Source organism: Scyliorhinus torazame, chromosome 1 (assembly GCF_047496885.1).
Source record: "Scyliorhinus torazame isolate Kashiwa2021f chromosome 1, sScyTor2.1, whole genome shotgun sequence".
In the NCBI taxonomy this organism is placed as follows: Eukaryota; Metazoa; Chordata; class Chondrichthyes; order Carcharhiniformes; family Scyliorhinidae; genus Scyliorhinus; species Scyliorhinus torazame.
Window position 1 is genome coordinate 131,261,839 of NC_092707.1, and position 19,335 is coordinate 131,281,173.

At 44.8% G+C, this 19,335-nt stretch overlaps 1 protein-coding gene and 1 non-coding gene across 3 annotated transcripts in view; both read left to right on the forward strand.

The window, feature by feature from the left end:
• The window catches only part of ppp1r8a (protein phosphatase 1, regulatory subunit 8a), a 61,807-nt gene that overhangs the window by 30,874 nt on the left and 11,598 nt on the right, over positions 1 to 19,335 (forward strand). Inside the window, exons 2-3 of one of the 2 annotated variants that reach the window (XM_072500830.1) lie at positions 6,955 to 7,015; positions 16,634 to 16,787. In XM_072500830.1, the coding sequence (XP_072356931.1) occupies positions 6,955 to 7,015; positions 16,634 to 16,787 (215 nt within the window). Of the gene's footprint in view, positions 1 to 6,954; positions 7,016 to 16,633; positions 16,907 to 19,335 lie in introns of those variants that run through there. The other variant, XM_072500831.1, reaches the window with a different exon arrangement.
• On the forward strand, positions 7,776 to 7,938 carry LOC140430783 (small Cajal body-specific RNA 1). The gene has a single exon (XR_011949545.1).

The following is a 19,335-nucleotide window of genomic DNA, read 5'->3' on the forward strand; positions in this document are numbered from 1 at the left end:
CCCCCCGGCGCTCTGTGCCCCCCGGCGTGCGCCCCCCCGACGCTCTGTGCCCCCCTCCCCCGGCGCTCTGTGCCCCCCCTCCCCCGGCGCTCTGTGCCCCCCCGCCCCCGGCGCTCTGTGCCCCCCCGCCCCCGGCGCTCTGTGCCCCCCCGCCCCCGGCGCTCTGTGCCCCCCCGCCCCCGGCGCTCTGTGCCCCCCCGCCCCCGGCGCTCTGTGCCCCCCCGCCCCCGGCGCTCTGTGCCCCCCCGCCCCCGGCGCTCTGTGCCCCCCCGCCCCCGGCGCTCTGTGCCCCCCCGCCCCCGGCGCTCTGTGCCCCCCCGCCCCGGCGCTCTGTGCCCCCGCGCCCCTGGCACTCTGTGCCCCCCGCGCCCCTGGCACTCTGTGCCCCCCGCCCCCGGCACTCTGTGCCCCCCACCCCCGGCGCTCTGTGCCCCCCGGCGCTCTGTGCCCCCCGGCGCTCTGTGCCCCCCGGCGCTCTGTGCCCCCCGGCGCTCTGTGCCCCCCGGCGCTCTGTGCCCCCCGGCGCTCTGTGCCCCCCGGCCCCCGGCGCTCTGTGCCCCCCGCTCCTGGCGCTCTGTGCCCCCCGCCCCTGGCGCTCTGTGCCCCCCCGCCCCTGGCGCTCTGTGCCCCCCCGCCCCTGGCGCTCTGTGCCCCCCCGCCCCTGGCGCTCTGTGCCCCCCCGCCCCTGGCGCTCTGTGCCCCCCCGCCCCTGGCGCTCTGTGCCCCCCCGCCCCTGGCGCTCTGTGCCCCCCCGCCCCTGGCGCTCTGTGCCCCCCCGCCCCTGGCGCTCTGTGCCCCCCCGCCCCTGGCGCTCTGTGCCCCCCGCCCCTGGCGCTCTGTGCCCCCCGCCCCTGGCGCTCTGTGCCCCCCGCCCCTGGCGCTCTGTGCCCCCCCGCCCCTGGCGCCCTGTGCCCCCCCGCCCCTGGCGCCCTGTGCCCCCCCGCCCCTGGCGCCCTGTGCCCCCCGGCCCCTGGCGCTCTGTGCCCCCCGGCCCCTGGCGCTCTGTGCCCCCCGGCCCCTGGCGCTCTGTGCCCCCCGGCCCCTGGCGCTCTGTGCCCCCCGGCCCCTGGCGCTCTGTGCCCCCCGGCCCCTGGCACTCTGTGCCCCCCCGGCCCCTGGCACTCTGTGCCCCCCCGGCCCCTGGCACTCTGTGCCCCCCGGCCCCTGGCACTCTGTGCCCCCCCGGCCCCTGGCACTCTGTGCCCCCCGGCCCCTGGCACTCTGTGCCCCCCCGGCCCCTGGCACTCTGTGCCCCCCCGGCCCCTGGCACTCTGTGCCCCCCCGGCCCCTGGCACTCTGTGCCCCCCCGGCCCCTGGCACTCTGTGCCCCCCCGGCCCTGGCACTCTGTGCCCCCCCGGCCCTGGCACTCTGTGCCCCCCGGCCCTGGCACTCTGTGCCCCCCGGCCCCTGGCACTCTGTGCCCCCCGGCCCCTGGCACTCTGTGCCCCCCCTTCCCCCCCCGGCACGCTGCGGGGGCCCCCTTCCCCCCCGGCACGCTGCGTGGCCCCCTTCCCCCCCCGGCACGCTCCGGGGGCCCGCTTCCCCTCGGGCACTCTGCCCCCCCCCTTCGGCACGCTGCGGGGGCCCCCTTCCTCCCTCGGCACGCTGCGGGGCCCCCTTCCTGCCCCGGCACGCTGCGGGGGCCCCCTTCCCCCCCGGCTCGCTGCGGGGGCCCCCTTCCTCCCCGGCACGCTGCGGGGGCCCCCTTCCTCCCCCCGGCACGCTGCGGGCCTCCCCCCGGCACGCTGCGGGGGCCCCCTTCCTCCCCGGCACGCTGCGGGGGCCCCCTTCCCCCCCGGCACGCTGCGGGGGCCCCCTTCCCCCCCCGGCACGCTGCGGGGGCCCCCTTCCCCTAGGGCACTCTGCCCCCCCCCCCCCCTTCGGCACGCTGCGGGGCCCTCTTTCCCCCCCGGTGCTCTGCGGGGCCCCCTTCCCCCCCGGAGCTCTGGGGGGCCCCCTTCCCCCCCGGCACGCAGCGGGGGCCCCCTTCCCCTCGGGCACTCTGCCCCCCCCTTCGGCACACTGTGGGGCTCCTTTCCCCCCCTGGCATGCTGTGGGGCCCCCTTCCCCCCGTCACTCTGTGGGGCTCCTCACTCCCTCGCATTGTGTTGTGTTGCACTCTGTAGTGCCCCTCCCCCTCTTTTACCGGTACTATCGGTCTTCTATCCACCCCCGCCCAGCACTGTCTAACCTCTCCCAAAGCCCCAGCACTATCCCTGCCTTCCCCCCACTGCCTAACATCCCACCAAGTCACTCATCTCCCCAACACTCTCCACCCTACCAGCCACTTATACACACACACACTTCCCCCCCCCCCCCCCTTCCCCTTCCAGGTGTTAAGCCCTACCTCCCTCATTTCTCCCACCTCTTATTTAGGCCCCAATATTCCACATCTCCCGATGGAGCCCAGCATCCTGTCAATCCATCCACAGGCCCAATCCGAGTCCACGTCCCCCTGTGTTCTTCTCCCTTTCCCTCCTCTCCTCTGACCTGCTTCTCCTTCTCTTCCACTCCCTGCGCATGAGCTTCAGGGAGATGGAACAAGGGTTTGGAATGATTTGCAGTGGAAATTGGAAGATTTTGCTATTGAACAAAATGGGGCAAAGATTTATAAGCAGATGGGCACACCCACTCCAGCATTCCACATCACGTGTCAGTTTTAAATCAGAATGTGTCCAGGAATTAATGGGATTTGATAGCTCTGAGCTTTGGGGCACTCTGTGGGGTCCTGTACAGATGTAAATTGTTGAAATGTATCCCAATCTGCAATGATAGTTTGCTGAATTGGATTATGTAGTGCCAAAATTAAGCGGTGCACTTTGATTGTGCCAGATTACTTTAGAGCTGCCGTGGGACCAGTTAAAACTTCATTCAGAAAGAGCTCAGGTGCTGAAACTGGGTGGTACTGTGGGAATGATCACTTTTACACTATTTGCCATTCTGCTCCCTTTTTTGATTGTTAGTCATGTCCCTCTACGTATTGCAGATACCTGATTGTTTAATGGAGTGCAATCATAGGTTGGCTGCAGTTTTCCACAGCTGCACTCGCAAGCCTGTGATTTTCTGCTGTAGAAGATTCTGGGCTGGCGAATGCAATATCCCTTTTTTGGTCTTTGACATGGCTGACCATACCACTTCTGATGTCCAGCTCAGTTGAACTGCTCTTGCTTGCTTGCACTTCTAGCAATCCAATTGTGTAGCTAGAGCATCTATAAAAATGGCTTTTCTTGCCGCGTCACCTTTTTCTCTAAAAAAATTCCTGAAGAAATGATCCTTTGTTCCCACTTCCTCGCCTGCACTGTCGCTGTCCTCGTTTTCAACGTCATCGAAAAACGTGAAAGGGTGGTAGAGGCAGAAACCCTCCTGGGATGAGCTCTCAGTGCCATAGCATACAAGGTTGGAAAATAGGATTAGAATATACGGTGCTTGATGGCAGGCACAGATGCGGTGGGCCAAAGGGCCATCTATGCTGTAAAGCTCTATGAACCTATGACACATTGATACCTCTTTCAATTCCTGCACTGCTTCTATGTTGACATCCAGCCCTACATGAATTGTAATTTTTCCCCCTTTTAAATATTGGGAAGAAGGGGCGGCATGGTAACTGCTGCCTCACGGCGCCGAGGACCCGGGTCCGATCCCATCCCCGGGTCACTGTCATGTGGAGTTTGCAAATTCTCCCCCTGTCTGCGTGGGTCTCACCCCCACAACCCAAAAAATGCACAGGGTAGGTAGATTGGCCATGCTAAATTGCCCCTTAATTGGAAAAAAAGATTTATTTAGAAAAAAAAAGAAAAATTAAATATTGGGAAGATTAAGTCATTCACCTAAGAATTCTACCTCAGCCACTAACTCTATCCCTGTTCTGCAGCCATTGTCTGGGGTGTTACCTATACAGCCTATTCAACCCTGAGCTTGGCTTCATATAAATGACTTGGAAGAAAATGTAGCGGGTCTGATTAGCAGGTTTGTGGGTGATACTAAGATTGCAGGAGTTGCAGATAGTGATGAAGATTGTCAGAGAATACAACAGGATATAGATAGGCTGCAAAATTGGGCAGAGAAATGGCAGATGGAATTTAACCTGGACAAATGCGAGGTGATGCATTTTGGTAGATCCAATTCAAGTGGGAGCTATAAAATAAATGGCAGATCCATCAGGACCAATGAGGCGTATAGGTCCACAGATCCTTAAAAGTGGTAGCACAGGTGAAAACGGTTGTAAAGAAAGCGTATGGCATGCTTGCTTTCATAGGACGGGATATTGAGTACAAAAGCTTCAAAATTATGTTACAGTTATATAGGTTGGTTAGGCCACATTTGGAATACTGTGTCCAATTCTGGTCACCGCAATACCAGAAGGACGTGGAGGCTTTGGAGAGAGTGCAGAAAAGGTTTACCAGGATGTTGCCTGGTCTGGAAGGTATTAGCTATAAGGAGAGATTGAATGAACTGGGATTATTCTCCCTAGAGAAACGGAGGCTGAGGGGCGACCTGATAGAAGTTTTTAAAATTATTCTGGGTATAGATATGGTGAATAGTTGGAGGCTTTTTCCAAGGGGAAAATGACAATTACAAGGGGGCACAGGTTCAAGGTGAGGGGGGAAAGGTTCAGTGGAGATGTGCGGGGGAGGTTTTTTTACACAGGGTGGTGGTGGCCTGGAATGCACTGCAAAGTGAGGTGGTTTAGGAGCAATTTAGCGTTGCCAATCCACTTACCCTACACATCTTTGGTTGTGGGGGCGAAATCCATGCAAACACGGGGAGAATGTGCAAACTCCACACGGACAGTGCCCCAGAGCCGGGATCGAACCTGGGGCCTCGGCGCCGTGAGGCCGCAGGGCTAACCCACTGCGCCACCGTGCTGCCTAACGTTAGCGACCTTTAAGACTTACCTGGATAGGCACATGAACAGATGGGGTATAGAAGGATCTAGGCGGTTGGTCTAGATGGGACACGTGATCGCCGCAGGCTTGGATGGCTGAAGGGCCTGTTCCTGTGCTGTATTGTTCTTTGTTCTTCCAACCCCTTTTTCCTCTCCATCACAAAGGTTGTCAACTCCCACTTAACATCACCTGTCTCCTTCATTGCTTCAGCACTCTGCTGCTGACCCCTCATCATCTACTCCTGGCTGGCCTCCCATCTGTCTTTTAGGAACCTCAGCTCTTGCGAAACTCTGCTACCTGCGTTGTGTTGCTGTAATTTCAGCTGCATTAAGTACCGCTATCCCATCATACCTGCCTTTGCTGATCTACATCACCTCCTCGTGCCCCATTGTTGAGAAAGAGAGGGAGTGCCTACAGTAAATATTCCATTACTGGGATATACTTCAACATAAAACAAAAGAAAATTGATAATAGAATTATCCATGTTAACTAAGCATTACCTTTACCCAACTCTGTGGTCAGTAAATTTATTTAAAGCGGTGGTCCCAATATCTGGTAGAAAAATTCCGATTGATGTTAAATGACTTTTTATATTAGTCGTAACTGATCATCTGCTAAATCACCAGATGAGCCACCACCAGCACTTCATCCTAGTACTGTACTCCAAATGCTCTTTCTAGAAAAGCCCTTCTTCTATGGGTAGAATCTATATTTGACCTATGTATATATTCCAGTTCATGTGTGCACAGTATGAATTTTGCATATGTTCACCATGCTGTTCTGTAGAAATTCTCGTGACAGAACTGATCTTGTTAATAAAATGCTAATATGGAAAGATATTGAGTCAATCAACATCTCGAGTAAAATGTTGCCTGTGCACTGCAGATTTTAGTTATTGCAAGGTTGTCCTTTTGTAGTTTGTGATTGGTTTCTTGTAAACTGTGATTTCAATTGTTCATTTCAGCCAACAAAAGGTCCTTCTGGACAAAATAAATTATTGGCAAGTTTCTAACAACCATAACTGGCACTGAATGTATGGATAGCAGCAACACTCGCCCGCATTTGGGGTTGTTTAAGGTTATGGTTTGTTAAGGGGCACTTGACACAATGTAAATATTCTCAAGATATTTATGCCCTTGTCTGCTACATTGTGAAATGCTAGATTGGCATCTGCGAGAATTTTTTTTTAAATCTCACCACGGTACATATGGTTAAGACTTATGGTTAAGACTTATGGTTAAGAATGAAGTTGCTGCTGTGGTACATCTAATTTAACTCGGACTAGTACCTAACCTAAATATATCCTATTGTTGCAAGAAACCCAAATTATGGCATTGTCAAGAAAGGTGAAGAGATCACCGCTTTCAGAGTCAGTAGCGAGGATGTGCTGTACATTTAGCAGTGCTGCCTCCCAAATGAAAAATTAAACTGAAACCCATCTGCCAGGTGGATGTAAAAAGAATCTCATGGCACATTTTGAAGAAAGGTTTTTCTGGTGTTCCGGCCAACATTTATCACCGAACCAGCACCTTAAACAATCATGTTTTTTTCCTTTATTTCTTTGCTGTTTGTTGGAACTTGCTTTACACAAATGGCCTCAGCATTTTCTGCATTACAACTGTGACCAACTTCAGAAGTAGTTTGGTTGTTAACATTTAAAGATATCCTCGTATAAATAAATTAAAATCTGTTTAATCCAGGAATGAAGTGGCTTCAATTATAGCATAATCTAGATTACAGGGATGCCACATTTGGGAGAGGTTGAAAGATGTAATTCGTAATAAGAAAAGCAAAATAGACAAATCTAGAATCCAAAATGTTTCAAGAGATCTTTAGGCGATACTATTTGCACATTCAGGTCTTTCATTTCATAATTTCCTTCAAGTCCTTAGTACAGATCTGCTCTGAGTGACTCAAGTCATTTGGTATAAAAGATTTGATTGCACTTGTGAGAATTTGATTTTGTATTTGAAGACTTTTTCAGTCTACCAAGATTTTAGACAAAATGTGCTGTGACCACTTTAATATACATATAGTTACATGCTAACGAGCGTTTTCTAATTTCAGGGCAGGAAAACCTCCGCCAGGACTTCATTTAGATGTTGTGAAAGGAGACAAGCTAGTAGAGGTGAACATTTTGTGTTGTATTTTTCTTTGGGAAAGAAATGTGGAAATTGACATTTCATGCTTCTTCATAATTGCTGCACAGGAATAGCAATGCAATTGTACTAATAATTGAGTCTGATGGGAATGCTTGGCAAACGCTAGGGAAGAAATCAGATGCATTCATAAACAGGGTTACTGTTCAAAGCATCATTCATGTTTGAAGTATAAATTGTGAAGCTGAATATTTTACTGTGGTTAATAAGGTGATTGAATATCTGACTAAATTATCTACTTTTCAGCCACTTTATTTGTAAACCAGTTTAGGTAATGCACTGGATATTCTCTTCATGTTTAAATCCCTTCATGAGTTTGCCTCCATCGCCCTATACTTTCAAATGTCTCTCGCCTCTTGTACTCCCTCCTCCCTTGGCCTTATCATTAGTGTGTGCACCTGCAGCTGTCTAAAATCCCTGTTCTGGGATTCCCTTGCCAAAGATCTCTCTCACTCCCTTTCCATCTCCCTCCTGTCCTTTAAGACTCTCCTTATTGGTCAGTCTTGCTCATATCTCCATTTTGTTTCGGCATCCATTTTTGATTTTGCCTCCGTGAAGTATTTTTGGATATTTCTCAAAAGATGTTACACAAATGCAAGTTGTTAGGATCATAGAATGTGTCATTATCAGATTGCTCAGTTTAACCTGTTTCAGCCATCTTTTTAAATGTTGCGCTTTGCTGGGTTACTACAATGCATGACATTTTGTATGAAAGATAATGTAGGGGGGATGCACCAGATACTAACCTGGCTGTCGATGTCACAGCTCTGTTATAGATCTGAGACAATCTGTGACCGCTGGGTCCAAGTGGTGCTATATCAAAAAAAAAAAACCGTGAGCATATTAGCTCAGTGTGCAGAGAAACACTGAGTTATAACTCAGAGGTACAGCACTCCTGCACTGTTAGAAATCTCTAGTTTATATTTATTGTTAGAATTAATGGCCCATAAAGCGAAGGAGTGAGGCATTTCATGGCGTATCCTGCATTGTTTTCTTCATTCTTCAGCTCCAACGGTTTTTGCTGGAAGTGCAGATTTGTTAATGATAAATGAGACATCTGGTACCTTGGTGAATGACCGAACTAAGGAACAAAAATGTTACAATTACGTTTCTCTGTGTAATCTATAGACTGCCAACTAGTCAGAAGAATGTAGAATAACAAATTTGTAAACATTGAGAGTAGTTATAATAGGAGACTTTAATTACCCGAATGTAGAGCAGGAGAATGGCAGGGTAAAAGGTGGAGAGGGGCAAATTCTCTGAGATGGTGTTCAGGGAAATTGTGTCTAGTCCAACAAGAAAGAATGCACTGTTGGACCTGGTTCTTAGAAATTAGGTAGGTCAGGTATCAGCAGAGGAAAATTGTTCAAAAAGATTGTAAGGATAGCCCCAGCAATTGCAGGCTAGTCAGTTTAATATCCGTAGTAGTTTGGTTGTTTAACATCAGTAGTGGGGAAGGTTCTAGAAGCAATTGTTCAGGACAGAATTAGTAGTCACATGAAAAAATGTGGGTTGATTAGGAAGAGCCAGCTTGGATTTCTAAAGGAGAAATCGTGTTTAACTAACTTGCTGGTGTTTTTTTGAGAAGGTCGATGAGAGTAATGCTATTGATGTTATATGCATGGACTTAGTGCCACACAAACTTGAGAAATGTTATAGCTCATGGAATAAAAGGGACAGCAATGTGAATACACAATTGGCTTAATAACAGGAAGCAGACTGTAATGGTCAATGTATTTTTTGGGCTAGAGGAAGGTTTGTAGTGGAGTTCCCCAGGGGTTGGTATTGGAACTCAACAGAGTAATAATGATCTAGTTCTTGGTGTGCAGGGGTCAGTTTCAAATTTTGCGAATAACACAAGGACATAGACAAGTTGGTGGAGTGGGCAAATAGGTGGCAGCTAAAATTCAATGTGGAGAAGTGAGAGGTGATGCATTTTGTTAGGAACAACATGGCGATGTAATATAACTGGGGCTGGTTTAGCACACTGGGCTAAATCACTGGCTTGTTAAGCAAAACAAGGCAAGCAGCGTGGGTTCAATTCCCGTACCAGCCTCCCGAACAGGCGCAGGAATGTGGCGACTAGGGGCTTTTCACAGTAACTTCATTGAAGCCTACTTGTGACAATAAGCGATTATTATTATTATTATTATTATTATTATTATTAATCAAATTCTTAAAGGGGTGCTGGATCAGAGAGACCTGGGTGTATATGTGCACAGATTATTGAAGGTGACAGGACAGGTGGAGAGAACAGTTAATAAAACATATAATATTCTGGGCTTTATTAATAGGGGCATAGAGTAAAAGAGCAAAAAGGTTATACTGAACTTGTATAAAGCATTAGTTGGACCTCAGCTAGAATATTGTGAGCAGTTCAGGGTGCCACACTATAGGAAGGATGTGAACATATTGGAGAGAGTGCAGGCGAGGTTTACAAGAATGGTTCCAGGGATGAGAAGCTTCAGTTGTGCGGATAGATTGGAGAGGTTGGGACTGTTCTACTTGGAAAGAAGGCGGCTGAGAGGAGATTTGATAACATTGTCATGTGAGAGTACCTTTAAGAAATGGGTGCATATATAAATATCTGTAGTGAGAGTACCTTTAAGAAATGGGTGTTTACTACTGCAGTGTGTTTACTACTGCAGTGATGTCAGCGGATAGAGCTGGGCTCTCTGTCAGCTTTTTACTTTCGTTTTAGGCTGTTTGCTGCAGGGTGTGTTTTAGTTTCGTTTTTCAGTGTTGGAGCTGAAGCCAGACCAAGCAGGTGTACTGCTGTTCTCTCTGCCATCAAAAGACTATTGATCATTTGGTGAATTCAGAATTACCTAGTGTTGTATTCTTTGGGGGTTGCGTTTGAATTAATAGTTGCTGAGATGTTCACTATGTTTTAAAAAGGTTAACTTGAGTTCATAGAATAAACATTGTTTTCCTTTAAAAAATACTTTTTCATTTCTTCTGTACCACACTTGTAGAGTGGGCCGTGTGCTCCCCATACCACAATCTATTAAAAGTTGTGGGTCAGGTGAACTTCATGATACACTTTGGGGTTCTCTAAACCCTGGCTCATAATAATTGGGGGCTCGAGGGGGATAAAAGTCTATCTATTGAATTGACTTAGTGAACTTAAAGACAGGGAGGGGTGAGCATATTGTGGTTGCTTTTCAGGTGTGGTATTTTAGTTTAAGTGGGGAGTGTGTTGTCGGCAATGGCTCTTTCAGAGGCTCAGAAGTTTTTGGGGATGGAGATGGCCACACGCAGTACCTTACGGACAGAGACTAAAAGCAGACTGTTAGATTTGGCAAAAACATTACAGTTAACATTACCTGACAAAATGCGAAAAGATGAGGTAATTATGGCGGTGGCTAAGCATTTAAAGTTGCCTGAGATACAGTTTGACTCATTGGAAATGGCAAAAATTCAATTACAACTTAAACGAATGGAACATGAGAGAGAATTAAACCAGCTTGAATACGAAAGAGAAAAAGAGAGAGAGAGAGAGCGGAAAAAGGAAGAGAAAGAGATAGAGCGGAAAGAAAGAGAGAGAGAGAGGAAAAAGAAAAAGAGAGAAGAAAGGATAGCCCTAGCAGAACAAAAAGAAAGAGAAAGGGAGATACAGATCAGGGAAAAGGATAAAAAGAGAGAGTTTGAACTTCAGAAAATGGCCATGAAATATGCCAGTCAGTTAAAATTGGCAGACGTAAAGGGAAACGGTCAGTTGGTGGATAGTGATGAGGATAGTGAAAAGAGCGTCATAGCCGAAGGCTTGGTGGGAATCTATTTAAATATGTCCAAGCATTGCCAAGGTTTGACGAGAAGGAGGTAGAAGCCTTTTTCATTTCATTTGAGAAGGTGGTTAAACAAATGAAATGGCCACAGGACATGTGGGTATTACTGATTCAAACAAAGCTGGTAGGAAGAGCTAGTGAAGTGTTTGCATCACTACCGAAGGAGGTATCTGGGACGTATGAGGAGGTGAAAAAATCCATCTTGGTGCATATGAACTAGTGCCTGAAGCCCACAGACAAAGGTTTAGAAATTTAAGGAAAGAATTTGGTCAAACATACATGGAATTTGAAAGGATCAAACAGAGTAATTTTAATAGGTGGATAAGGGCTTTGAAAATAGATAAAACGTATGAAGCTCTCAGAGAAATTCTACTTTTAGAGGAGTTTAAAAATTCAATTCCTGATGTAGTGAGAACTCGTGTGGAAGAGCAGAGGGTTAAAACTGCGAGATTAGCAGCAGAAATGGCAGATGATTATGAATTAGTTCATAAATCAAAGCTTGGTTTCCGACATCAGTTTCAGCCGGTGAGGGATAGAAACTGGGGACATGAGAAATACTCAAGTGGTAAAAGTAAAGGTGATCTGATGGGAGATAATAAGGAGAGTGTACCTCAGATTAAAAAAGAAATCCAGGAGGGTGGAAGAGACATGAAAAGTTTCAAATGTTTTCACTGTAATAAACTAGGCCATGTAAAGTCACAGAGAAGGCTGATGTGGCAGGATAAGACAGTGGGGTTTGTTAAAGTGGTCAAGGAAAACCCAAGTGAAGGGCAGGAGGTGCAAAAGATTGTACAGCCTGATAAAGAGGTGATTGATAAGAAGGTGCCAGATCTCTTTAAAGAATTTACTTGTGTGGGAAAGTTTACTCATGTGTATCAGGAGGAGCAGGTAAAGTCACAATTTTAAGAGATACGGGAGCTAGTCAATCTTTAATGGTAAGAGATAAGGTGTTATGTAGTTTGGGAAGAATGTTGCCAGAAAAGGTGGTAATATGTGGAATTCAGGGTGGGAGGAGTAGTGTTCAATTATATAAGGTATGGTTGGAAAGTCCAGTGAAGAGTGGTGAAGTGATAGTAGGAGTAATAGAGAAACTATCTTGTCCAGGAATACAGTTTATCTTGGGTAATGATATAACTGGATCGCAGGTGGGAGTGATGCCTACTGTGGTTGATAAGCCAGTGGAAAATAAGACAACTGAAATGTTGAAGGACGAATATCCTGGGATTTTTCCGGATTGTGTAGTAACAAGGTCGCAAAGTCACAGGTTAAGACAAGAGTGAAGATGAAGTTGAAGTGCAATTATCAGAAACTATTTTTGATCAGATGGTTGAAAAAGAACAAGAACAAGTGGAGGACGAGGCGTATATTTTTAGTTCAGGAAAATTGGCGGAGTTACAACAGAAAAATGTAGAAATAAAACAGATGTATCAGAAAGCATACATGGAAGAGGAATCTGAGTGTATACCAGAGTGTTATTACCGTAAAAGTGATGTCTTGATGAGAAAATGGAGACCTTTACGTATGCAGGCGGATGAAATGTGGGCAGAGGTTCATCGAGTAGTACTGCAGGTAGGGTATAGAAAGGAGGTGTTGCGAGTTGCACATGAGGTACCAGTGGGAGGTCATTTGGGAATAATGAAAACTCAAGCTAAAATCCAGAAACATTTTTATTGGCCTGGACTACATAAAGATGTAGTTAAATTTTGTCAATCATGTCACACATGTCAAGTGATAGGGAAACCTCAAGCAGTGATAAAACCAGGGCCCTTAATACCCATTCCAGCATTTGAGGAACCTTTTCCAAGGGTCCTAATTGATTGTGTAGGACCCCTTCCTGAAACAAAAAGTGGGAATCAATATCTTTTGACTATAATGGATGTGTCTACTAGGTTTCCAGAGGCCATTCCAGTATGTAATATTACAGCTAAAAAGATTGTGGAGGAGTTACTTAAATTTTTTAGGAGATATGGACTACCCACAGAAATACAATCGGATCTAGGATCGAATTTTACCTCAAGGTTATTCAAAGAAGTTATGGTTAGCTTAGGAATAAACCAATTTAAATCAACTGCATACCATCCAGAATTGCAGGGAGCTTTAGAAAGGTGACATCAGAGATTAAAGACAATGTTGAGGGCTTGTCAAGATTATCCAGAGGATTGGGATAAAGGAATTCCATTCATACTGTTTGCAATTAGGGATGCACCTAATGAGTCAGCCAAATTTAGTTTTTTTGAACTAATGTTTGGTCATGAGGTAAGAGGACCACTTAAATTGATTAAGGAAAAATTGGTGAGCGAGAAATCAAAAAGTACATTATTGGATTACATGTCAAATTTTAGGGAACGATTAAATAGAGCAGGTGAATTGGCTAGACAACATTTGAAAGTTGCACAAAATGTGATAAAACAGGTCATGGACAAGAAATCCAAAGTTCGTAGTTTTGCCATGGAGATAAAGTTTTAGTATTGTTACCAGTGGTAGGTGAACCTTTAAAAGCAAGGTTTTGTGGACCTTATCAGATTAAAAGGAAATTAAGTGAGGTGAATTATGTGGTAAAACACCAGATAGAAGGAAGACTCACCGAGTATGTCATGTGAATATGCTTAAAAGGTACTTTGAAAGGGAAGGAGAGCAAAAGGAGGTTTTAATGAATCGAACACAGTGATGAACCAAATCCAGATGACTGTGAATTTGACATACCTCAAATTAAATTGGAAAACGAGGATGTTCTTAAAAATTGGGATAAATTGTTCAGTTACCTTCCAGAGGAAAAACGAACTGACCTGAAAGAGTTATTGATATCACATGGGCAAGTTTGTAGAGATAAATTGGGAAGTACTAAAATGGCTACACATGATGGAGATGTGTGAAATACTGTTCCAATCAAACAACATCCATACATACTTAACCCTTTAAAATTGGCACAGGTTAACAAAGCGATTGAGAGTATGCTTAAAAATGGCATAATTGAAGTGGGTTGCAGCCAATGGAGCTCACCCATAGTGATGGTACCAAAACCAGATGGTACCCAACAGTTGTGTGTGGACTATAGAAAGGTAAATACAGTTATAAGAACGGACTCTTATCCTATCCCACGTTTGTAGGATTGTATTGAGAAAGTGGAACAATCAACTTTTATTTCCAAACCTGATTTACTTAAAGGTTACTGGCAGGTACCTTTATCCGAAAGGGCGAAGGAGATTTCAGCTTTAGTGACTCCAGGTGGTATATACCAATTCAAAGTTATGCCATTTGGCATGAAAAACGCCCTAGCCACATTTCAACGGTTAACTAATAAAGTCGTTTCAGGATTACCCAATTGTGCAGGAGACGTTGACGATCTGGTAATTTTCATCCAGACATGGACAGAACATTTGAAACATCTGATGGAGTTATTCGATCGACTTCAGGAGGCGGGTTTGGTGATAAACCTAGCCAAAAGTGAATTTGGAAAAGCCCAAGTCACTTTCCTTGGCCATACAAACGGACAGGGTCGAATGGTCCCACGGGATGTGAAACCAACAGTTATTGAGGAGTGTCCGATACCCTCAAGACGAAGGGAAATAATGCGATTTCTTGGCATGAGTGGATTTGATCAAACATTTGTGCAAACGTTTTGTAGTGTGATTGCTCCACTGATGGACTTGCTGAAGAAACGTCGAAAATTTCAGTGGACAGCGGACTTTCAACATGTATTTGACTGCCTGAAAGCTGTGATAACCAATGCTCCTGTGTTGGAGAATTACAAGAGACTCTGTGATCAGATTGAACTAGTATCTGACTTTAAAGAGAAATGCCGAAGCGTAAAGAAATGGACGGATCGTGCAGAGGAAAAACAGTCTCTTGTTCAAAGACACTGTCAATCGAGAAGGATTCCATTTGTTGGAAGAAGGGGGGAAAAAGGACCATATTATTATACCTGTTTGCGTGTGTTTTTTTTTAACAAAAAGTATATTTACTGTGTGCATTTCTTAAAGGATTGTGAAAAGATGAAAAATGTAACCATCTTGAAGTTGATGTTTTTTTTTTCTTGGGGGGAGGTGTCATGTGAGAATACCTTTAATAAATGGGTGTGTGTATATAAATATCTGTAGTGAGTACTTTTAAGAAATGGGTGTTTACTACTGCAGTGATGTCAGAGTGGGTGAAACTGGGCTGTCTGTCAGATGTTTACTTTCGTTTTAGGCTGTTTGCTGCAGTGTGTTTTATAGTTTCATTTTCAGTGTTGGAGCTGAAGACAGACCCAGCAGGTGTACTGCTGTTCTCTCTGCCATCAAAAGACTATTGATCATTTGGTGAAGTCAGAATTATACATGTTTTCAGTAGTGACTTTAACCTAATGTGCTTCCGGTAAAAGGTGTTTTAAGTCTTATGGATGTTAAAAAGAACGCTTAAAGGATTACTTAGTGTTGTATTCTTTGGGGGTTGTATTTGAATTAATGGTTGCTGAGATGTTCACTATGTTTTAAAAAGGTTAACTTGAGTTCATAGAATAAACATTGTTTTTGTTTCAAAAAATACTTTTCCATTTCTGCTGTACCACACCTGAAGAGTGGGCCGTGTGCTCCCCATACCATAATCTATTAAATGTTGAGGGTCAGGTGAACTCCATGATACACTTTGGGGTTCTCTAAACCCTGGCCCATAACAGCGTTGTTCAAAATCATGAGGGGGCTGAACAAAATAGATAGGAAGAAACTGTTCTCACTGAAAAAGGATCAAGAACAAGTGGGCATAGATTTAGATTTATTTGCAAAAGAAGCAAGTGTGATGTGAGAAAAAGCCTTTTCACACAATGAGTGATTCTGGTCTAGAATCCACTGCCTGGAAGTGTGGTGGAGGCAGGTTCAATCAAGGCATTCAGGAGTGCATTGGATGATCATTTGAGTAGAAACAATGTGTAGCGGTCTGGGTGAAAGGCAGGGGAACGCCACTTAGTTGTGGTGCTTGTTTGGAGAGCTGGTGCAGACACAATGGGCTAAATGGCGGCCTCCTGTGCCATAACAATTCTATGATTTTGACTGAAACAATAATCTTGTATCCTTAACCAATGAAATTTAAGGATAGAGAAAGAAACAGAACGGACAACAGTGAAGAACCTATGGAGAGTTAAAGTCAAATTAAATAGAGAAAGAAAGATGAGATTAAAAGTGGGAAGAAAAAGACAAAGGAAGAAACAAGAAAAAAATACAAAGATTTAAAAATCTCTAGGCACAATTTACTGCCAGCTGGAGCGAGACTCCACAATTTCAATTGTTTCCTTTTGGGTCGCCAATGTTGAATTACATTGCAGGAATATAAATTATTAATCGTCCTTGCATCATCAAATAGCAGTCATAACTTTCTACAGTGGGTTTCATTCAAATTTAAGATTCAAAACCAGCCATGTCTTGACTTTGGGATGATTGTTGATGAGGTCCCATTGCTACAAAGTTAATGACAGAGCAGAACAAATTATCTGCCAATTTGTGGCGGCTCGCAACTCATGACATAGCTCTTCCTTGCCGCTAATTGCTGTTTTTTTTAACATGCTAATGTTTTCCTAAATTGCCAATAAATTTGTATTAGAAAATACCTTGAGGCTTAAAAATTGTTGTACTTGAAGAATGCAGAGGTTGTCAACTTTTATTAATTCTCTGCCAGCAACTCTCATCTGTCTTTGAACAAAGAGTTTTAATATTTTGTCACTTGTTACCGTGGTATTGTTTTTCTGACTTTATTGTTGTGAACTGAATTAGTAATGGAAAACAGTTAAATAATACAAATCATAATTATAAATTGGTACTTTTTCTCTAGAAACTCATCATTGATGAGAAAAAATACTACCTCTTTGGAAGAAACCCTGACATTTGTGATTTTACCATTGACCATCAGTCATGTTCAAGAGTCCACGCTGCATTGGTCTATCACAAGCATTTGAAAAGAGTTTTCATCATAGATCTGAACAGCAGTAAGTGCTATATATTGTGTGATGCAAGTATTTTATGGAAAATGTTTCCAGATGTCGGGTTTAAGGAACAGAATTTCAACGTGAACACATTTGAGGCTACGTTAAATGACAAGTTAACGGTGAGCCTCAGTCATTCTCGTTTGTTTATTGATGAGATCAACAAAATAAATAAGATTTCACAAGTTCACCACTCTTTCTCTGCATTTTAAATGTCAGCAAATCATGGTTGCCTGCCTCTAAACATATGACAGCATCATTGGCATTTATAGTTGTGAGCTCAGTGAGTAGGCCATGGTTAAAATAGGATTATTTGTTATGAATTTGAGAATTTGGAATCCAAACTCCAGACCAATTAACTGCTAACTTCAAGCCTCTTGTAAATGGATACAGGTAAATGATAGAGGTACTGAACTTTGGCGTAAAAGTCTTGTGTTCACATGGGAAACATTTGCTGGGCTAGAGTAAAAGCTGGGGAGTGGGACTAATTGCATAACTCTTTCAAAAGTCCAGCACAGACTTGATTGGCTGAATGGTCTTCTCTTGTGTAATGTAACTCTGTAACCCTACTTTTTAGAATTGCAAAACTTGTGCCTTTGACAATTTCTTTGAGCTATGCTCCCACTAAAAAGGCCTGTTGGTTTCCAGACAGTGATTTTGTAATATTGGCTTCAAACCTTGATTACGAAGGAAAAAGACTAGATTTTCTGTTTCTGATGTAGGTTATTAAGAACAATTTTCAATTGCAAGTAGTGCTCTCAAACTGGCTAAAAAGTTTGAGCTTGTTTTGGAATGGCAGATTCAAGTTTGTTTTTTTTCAAGCTATTATAAAAGCAATAAATCCAGTACCTATTTTTTTGTCCATCACACCAGTATTAAGCTAAAATGTCTTTTTACGCTTAAGTGTCTCACTCAAACGAACATTATAAAGGAATTCCAGGAATGGGCAATATTTTTGCAAATTCTAATTGAGCTCTATGTGGATTAACCCATTCTTTAAGTAACAGCAAGTAAATGTAACTTTAATGAGCGTGTATCTACACTTCAGAAGAATGGTACATTACGCTTTGCATGATCTATAAAGATAGAAATATTATGTAAAAGCAAAATATGATGGCTGCTGGAAATCTGAAATAAAAACAGGAAATGCTGGAAAGACTCAGCCGGTCTGACAGTATCTGTGGAGAGCAAAACGTTTCGAGTCCATCTGACTCCTATTCTTGTACTTGTGAAGCTGCAATTGCTGAATTACTGTGAGCAGCCCCAGAGTAGGTTTCTCAAACTACATTGCAAGCAACTGACGCACCCAAGACTTGGAATGCTTGAGCTGCAACCCCCCACCAGTTTGAACATTTCTGTTTATGACCGTCTTTTAGTTTCTGTTTGAGTTTGTTGTCTATCCTGCTCCCAACTCCCTATTCTAAACTCTCTGCCTTAGCTGTTCAGTTCAAATTTACTGTCTTTTCGAATGCTGTTTGAAAGTGAATGCACAAAGCACTGATTTTCCTTGTCCAGTATGGCAATTAGAACCATGATCAAAATTTGCACGATGGCGCAGTGGTTACCGCTGTTGCTTCACAGCACCAAGGACCCGGGTTCGATGCTCGGCTTGGATCACTGTCAGTGCGGAGTCTGCACGTTCTCCCCGTGTCTGCGGGGTTTCCTCCGGGTGCTCTGGTTTCCTCCCACAAGTCCCAAAAAACGTTACTTGTTAGGGGAATTGGACATTCTGGATTCTCCCTCAGTGTACCAGAACAGGAGCCATAGTGTGACAACTGGGGTATTTTCAGAGTAACTTCATTTCAGTGTTAATGTGGGCCTACTTGTGACACTAATAAAGATTAATTCCCAGAATGTCCACTGGTTCTCCTTTATAAACGTGTTAAGCTGTTTCCCCCGCCACACCCAACCACTTTGTCACTTTAAATCATTTTGAACATTTTCTTTGCGGTGATATCTTGAGATCCTGTAGTTTAAGATGCTTTGCCTGCTTATCCTTGCACAGGGTTCACATTAGGCATTTTCCTTGTTGCGATACCTTGAGGGTTTGGAATTTTGGCATATGTTGCTTGTTTGTTTTTCATGAGCTGTATTTGTCACTTTTCAATCAAACAATGTATTTTGCGCTGATGAATGTGTGTTGTCAGGGCTGGTTGCTTTGTATCGCAGTATTAGTTCCAACAACCCTTCTGTTCCTGAAATTGTTGGTTTCAACCTCAACGCAGTTCCATATCTCTTCTTTTCGTGCTACTTTCCTTTTAATTCTTTCATGTGATGTGGACATCATTAACTAGGCAGCATTTATTGCTCATCCCCAAAAAACAGTATTACAATACGTTTTTTTCTTTCTTCCTATCATAATTGACTTGATATAGTAATGTTTCTAAATTGGTATATTAAAGAGGTGGATAAATAGGGTGACATAAAAACTTTGAAGCTGGCATAGTCAAAGGTAAAAGTTTATGCTGAAGGATGCTGTGCTTTGAATTGCTTGAGTGTTAAACTAACCAGCTAAGCAGCACGGTAGCACAGTGGGTAGCACTGTTGCTTC